General features: G+C 38.7%; 1 protein-coding gene and 1 long non-coding RNA gene across 4 annotated transcripts in view; one reads left to right on the plus strand and one right to left on the minus strand.

Annotated features, from left to right (window-relative positions):
* Fbxw2 (F-box and WD repeat domain containing 2) overlaps positions 1-6,000 on the plus strand; it is a 27,011-nt gene that overhangs the window by 18,662 nt on the left and 2,349 nt on the right. For all 3 annotated transcript variants that reach the window (XM_005382596.2, XM_013513235.1, XM_013513236.1), the window contains 2 exons: positions 625-711; positions 1,425-1,594. In XM_005382596.2, coding sequence (XP_005382653.1) covers positions 625-711; positions 1,425-1,594 — 257 coding nt within the window. The remainder of the gene's footprint in view (positions 1-624; positions 712-1,424; positions 1,595-6,000) is intronic.
* LOC102025582 overlaps positions 5,632-6,000 on the minus strand; it is a 19,871-nt gene continuing 19,502 nt past the window's right edge. Inside the window, exon 3 of the long non-coding RNA XR_260615.2 lies at positions 5,632-5,811. This is a non-coding gene — a long non-coding RNA (uncharacterized LOC102025582). The remainder of the gene's footprint in view (positions 5,812-6,000) is intronic.

Consider the following 6,000-nt stretch of genomic DNA (forward strand, 5'->3'; position numbering starts at 1 on the left):
TACTATTATTTATATAGTTTTTATTTCATCCTCATTTAACTGACCTGAAATAATAGGTGCCTTGCCTCCTGTTTTCACAATGAGGAAAGTGAGAAAGAGGTTAGTTAAGACTGGTGGTGTAGGTTGGTGGTAGAGCACTTGCTTACCATGCCTGAGGGCCTGAGTGTGATTCCTAGCACTTAAAAAAAGAGAAAGGTCAGATGATCTTCCCAGGGTTGCAGAATTAGTACGTGGCATGTGCTGGTCCCAGGAGTGGTGCTTTTTCCTTTATAATGTGCATGTTTATGAAAACAGATTATTTGCATATACTTCTGTATCTGTAGACTCTTTTCTAATCCTTACATTTTCTATTAAATTATGTCACATTTTATAATTTTAAAAATTAGTCCTAATGTTTGCTTCCAGGCTAAAGATTAAATGCTGCCAACATTGAACATTTTTAGATGATACTAATAACAGAAAATCTGGTTTTGGTAAAATTCTTGGTAGTGGTTAACTTAGTCATGGAGTTTTAGCTTAGTTCTATTGTACCATATCATTTCAAGTTCATTTTCATATTTTAATTCTAAAAATGAAATAAAAGCAGTATAAGCACAGCACTGACATTAATGTTCATATCTGCAGGTGGTTTTGCAGAAGTGCAAAGTCAGGTCTCTCTTGCACAGCCCTGGAGATTACATCCTCTTAAGTGCAGATAAATATGAGATCAAGGTGAGATTTTTTTTCCTCCATTGCTTTGTTTCAACAACAGCAACAAAGTGTCTGACAACTATAAGAAAAATTAAAGTATATAGAAGAGAGACCAGGGAGACTATAAGAAAGAAGCTGAGAATGTCTTACTCTAAGTCATCTAAACAATTTGGTTTTTTTTTGGGGGGGGGATTGAACTCAGGACTTTGTGCTTGCCACACAGACGCTCGTGGTGCTGAGCTATACCTCCGGCCCATCCAAGTCATCATGTACCCATTGGAAAAGGGGATGGTGCACTAGCTCTGTATGCTATGCAGTTTGTAACTCTGATTTCTCAGTGAAAAAGAAATCCACAAAAATTTTATTTTCTACTACTTTTACTTTTTTCTTAAGACATTTACCTACTTTCCTCAGTTCTTAGATCTAAACTGTGGAAACAGTCATTTGTTATAATTATATACAAAGAATTTACAAAATACTTACATTCTTATTGCCATCTGTGTGGTAGCCATTATCTTCATAACAGAAATAGAGATTCAGAGAAGTTAAATATTTTACATAAGATTCTATAGGTGAATCAGGTCTTAAGTCTGTGACTGTTGTCTGTAAAGCCTGAGTCTTGGGAATATTTCACTCTGTATCTTACATTAGCACATTCAAGCCAGATTGTTTAAGGGCAGTTTTTTCTATGGTGATGTGATCTCATGTCTTTCCTAATTTTCTTTTTCCTGTAGATTTGGCCAATTGGGAGAGAAATCAACTGCAAGTGCTTAAAGACATTGTCTGTCTCTGAGGATAGAAGTATCTGCCTGCAGCCAAGACTTCATTTTGATGGCAAATACATTGTCTGTAGTTCAGCACTTGGTCTCTACCAGTGGGACTTTGCCAGTTATGATATTCTCAGGTGATGTTTCCTTGGACCTCGTGTTTTATCTTTGAAAGTCTGCTGCAATTCAGTACTAAAGATAAGACTATTTGAATATGTCAGTAAATGCCTTACTTTTAGGAAATATTTACTGTAAGTTATAGTCAGAGTTATATATGTATTAAATATGACACAGGTAAAATGTTTCGAGGCAGTAAGTAAATGAAAAAAGAGTTATTGTCTTGATTGCTTTTCTCTTACTGCTGAGACAAAAATACCTGATGCCCAAAGTGAAGGAAGGAAAGGTTTATTTAGCTCATAGTTTGTGGAGGTTTCAGTCCATACTCAGCTGGCTTCAAGGCAGGGTGGCACATGGCAAAGGGAATCAGTTCATGGTGGTGGAAGATAGCAAAAGCAGCCAGAGCAAAAGGGAGGAGCAGCAGCAAGCAGCCTCTTTCCCTCCCTCACATATGCAGACTGTCCACCCCAGAACGGGTGTAGCACTCATACCCATGAATCAATCATAAACTCTTAAGAGCCTGCCCCACGCATGCATGAGGATTTGGGGGGCATGCAAACACCAGCCATAACAGTTACATACTGAAGCCTAAAGATCTAAGTTGTGATCTTTGTAAGAAGTTGTAAGAAGCCTAAAGCAGTTGTGAAGATTGAACATAGAGGTTTATGCATGTTAGGCAGGTGCTGTACTAGTGAGCTACATGCTCAGCCCTTTGCCTTTTTTATTTTTTATTTTGACGCAAGGTCTCCCTAAGTTGTCCAGGCTGGCCTTAAAGTTGGAATCCTCCTATGGCAGCCTCCGGAGTAGCTGGAACTACATTCTAATTCCTCTCCTACTCTTAGAACTCATGGAAGTCACGAACTACTTCCCCTTAAAATATTTAGTATGTTTTTCTGAAAAATGAGGGACTCAGATGAGACCTAATATTTTAAGTTTCGCTTCATAGTTCATTGCAATTCTGCATTATTATATGAGCCTGGCCAACCTTAGTAGGGTTGAGAAGTCATGTGGCCTTCTATTGACTAGTAGAAAGAGGTACCTAGAGAAAGTATTACTTGCAGGGTTTGTCTCCAAAGAAACAAATAAAAGGGTCTTGGACAAATTTTGTGATTCATTCCATACCATAGATCAGTTTAAATAATAGCAGTGTCTGTTAGCATATTTGAGGCTGATGAAGCGAGTCCTATGTGATAAATGAGAAAATTTATTTTATTGATTGGTTTAAGACCCAGTGCCATCTATAATAGGCTGCATGATTTTGTGTAAATTTCTCAACTCGCCTGTGCCTCAATTTTCCCATCTATAAATGAATGTTAAATGTGATGAGAACCTGGTACAACACTAGGCAGATCTTTACTATTAAGAACTCCGAGAAACCTTACAGTAAGAAATCTGTTAAGAGATTGTTTCACCTTCTATACTTTAGACCTATGTGCACATGCCTGTTAATTCACAGAGTTAATGTTACATAGCATGGTCCAGAAATGCTGACCAGGGAGTGCAGTGGAAACTGAACATTCTCTTCATTGTTTTTATGCACGACTATTTGACATCCATTGGTGTGGGATCAAGTAATACTAGCCGGCAAGACCTTGGCAGCACCCATCTTACTGGTCTCAAAATTTACAACCTCATTTCTTGCTGGGGTCTGACCAGTGTTGTGATCAATAAGATTTAAGAGTCATCAGAATCACTTCTAGAAATAACTGATGATTATGCTTGGAGAAAACAAGATTGAAACATCCTGAAAAACGTTAGCCTGAGGTCTTTATTTTGTAGATGGGGAAATTGAAGCTGAGACATGGTAGGGGCCTGGCCCAGCATTTTACATCTTGCCCTAGTCCAACATGCATCCATCCGTGGCTGGATCATCTAGGGGAGCATGGAGTTAATGTACGAGGAAGCCAGGGCACCATAAAGTGAGAAAGAAACTTTTGGGAGAACATGATATGTTGCAAAGAAAGAAATTTAAGCAGTTACTATGGGAAGTTCACATCTTCTGGTTGAGGGTTGGGGATGTAGCTCAGTGGCACAGTATCTGCCTGTCAAGCATGAGGTTGTGAGTTTGATTCCTAGTACCTCCACCCCCAGATCTTCTGGTTGAATATTGCTTTTACTTTGAATTACAGTTTTTGGAGGAGAGTACAAAAGTAAGGTGGAGTAGAGGTACATAGTTGTTTCAGTGCTTAGTCTCTAAAGATTTTTTTAATTGATCTTTTTTTCTAAAGGTTTTAATTTGATCCTACATTTATTTTTCTCATGTATACTTTGTACTCAGAATGCTAGTTAAGAGACTCTGGAGCCCACATGAAAGTTCTGTTGGTTTTTAGTGTTTGATATACCAGCTTTAAATAATGAATCACCAGGACTGATGTTGGGAAGTACTGGGTTCAGAGTTTTCTTTGAGTTTCCTGTTTTATCTGCCTTTTCTCCAAAGGCAAATAAACTGACCTCTTTTGAAATGCTAGTATAAATCCTGTGGCCTCATAGGCTAGACCTGGTAAAGCCACTTAAACTTTGGAGCTAATTCAAAAGAAGCAGAGTACAAATGACAGACTGTTACTCAATAAATCTGAGGTATGATGCAATCTCTTGAGCTTGGTTATCTCAGTGCAGCAGGCAAGGTTACTCAGGGTCGAAAGCCCAGTTTCCCAGCAGGGGAACCTGTTTACAGTTTTAAAGTGATCAAAGAGATGGCAAGCCTGTCGAGATCTGCATTTTGTTTCTGCACCATATTTGTGTTTCTATCTTTGGCGTCATCTTTACCATTCTTAATCCCTATCCCCAGTGCTACACAGTGTCCACCTGTACCCTGTTTTAGTTTGATGATTGAGGAATTACCAGACTTTCTAGTGGGTTTTCCCAGCTTATTTTGGATCTCTTTAGTAGGAATTTGTGTTTGCATTCATTGCACCACTGCCTTATTCATTAGCAGACGTTTATTGAATACCTGTCTCTGTGTCAGGCATTGTGATGCATACTGGGAGATAACAGAAATACTTAGCAAATTCATGGAAAGCACTAATCAGCAAAAGAGAACACTGATACGTAGTAGCTAATTATCAGGGTTGAAGATAGCTTGTGTGTAGCCCTAGATTCAGCTGCTGGTAGGACAGTAACAAGAAGGTAGGCAAACAAAAAAATGTGGTTACATACAAATTTTTTAATGCTTGTAGTAAAAGGGACATAATGCAGGGTTCTTTTTGAGAAAGGTATGTGCTTCAAGTTAAGATATATAGGTACTAAGTGCCAGGGGTAGGTGTACAGTGTGGTGTGTTGGAGAGTGAGAGATTGCTCCATTGAAGAATTCTTGTGTGGCTGGAGATGGGAAGCAGCCATCAGAGTATTTAAAAGTTTAAAAAAGATGGTAATAGGATGAGGTTTTAGGGTGAAGTTTACTAATTAAAAGAGTCAAAGAGTACATGGCAAGAGACCAATAGAAAACTGTTTGTAGTAGTGTAGGCCAAGATGTTGTCTTAGACCAGAGCTGTGGTACTGGAGAGCGTAATGAATATTCTCTAGAGAAAAACTTAGATGGTAAAATCAATAGCGCCTGGTGATTGAATCTGTGGTTTGAGTAAGAAGGAGAGGTAGATGGTTGCCGTGTTTGCCAGCTTGAGCAGTGGGAGAAGAGAATGAATGAGGAAATAGGCAGTGGTGGCAAACCTATGGCATCAGTGCTGCAGCAAGCTGTTTGTTGTTGAAAGCCCTAAAAGGTTTGCTGTCACTGAAATGGGGAAACAGGTTTGGCTAATAAATTCACTTTTGGACAGATTATATGTGAGGAACTTTGTTTTATTTATTGCTTAGTCTTGTTTCCAACAATGGCTGGCACACTTTACAAGGGTTTTCAGTAATGCTGAGTGAATGAACGTGAGTCATACTGATGGAAAATGGCGAGTGTAGTGGTGATTGAATCTCATCTAGAACACCTTTTCCCTTTTACTTGTGTTTAATTCCAGCTTTCCCTGGATCAGGCTTCATCCTGTAGACGTGTTCAGGAAAGACTGCACCATAGGGTAGAGTCGGGTGTCTTGAACATATCTTTGAACCATGCAAATGGTTACCTAAAGCAGCAGTTTCTTTACCATCAAGGAAGGTTGAGCTCATTCTCTGATTTGCTTTCTAAGCGAAAGATCAGAACTTACCTGTTTTCTTATTTTTGTAGATATTCTTAGTATTGCCCCATAGTATCCTTAGTATCATAGAATTTCTTCTGTCTTCTATAGAATTTCTTCTATCAATGATAAAAAAATACGATTTTTTTTTTTTTTAAATTACAATAAGCTGGACATTGTGATATATACCAGTAATCAGAGCACCCTGGGAAGCTAAGACAAAAGGATCACAAATTTGAGTGAAGCCTGGGCAGCTTAGTGAGACCTTGTCTCAAAAAAGGGTTGGAGGGGCTGGGGATTTAGCTCAG

The sequence above is a fragment of the Chinchilla lanigera genome, unplaced genomic scaffold, assembly GCF_000276665.1.
Source record: "Chinchilla lanigera isolate Chin_1 unplaced genomic scaffold, ChiLan1.0 scaffold00018, whole genome shotgun sequence".
Taxonomy (NCBI): domain Eukaryota; kingdom Metazoa; phylum Chordata; class Mammalia; order Rodentia; family Chinchillidae; genus Chinchilla; species Chinchilla lanigera.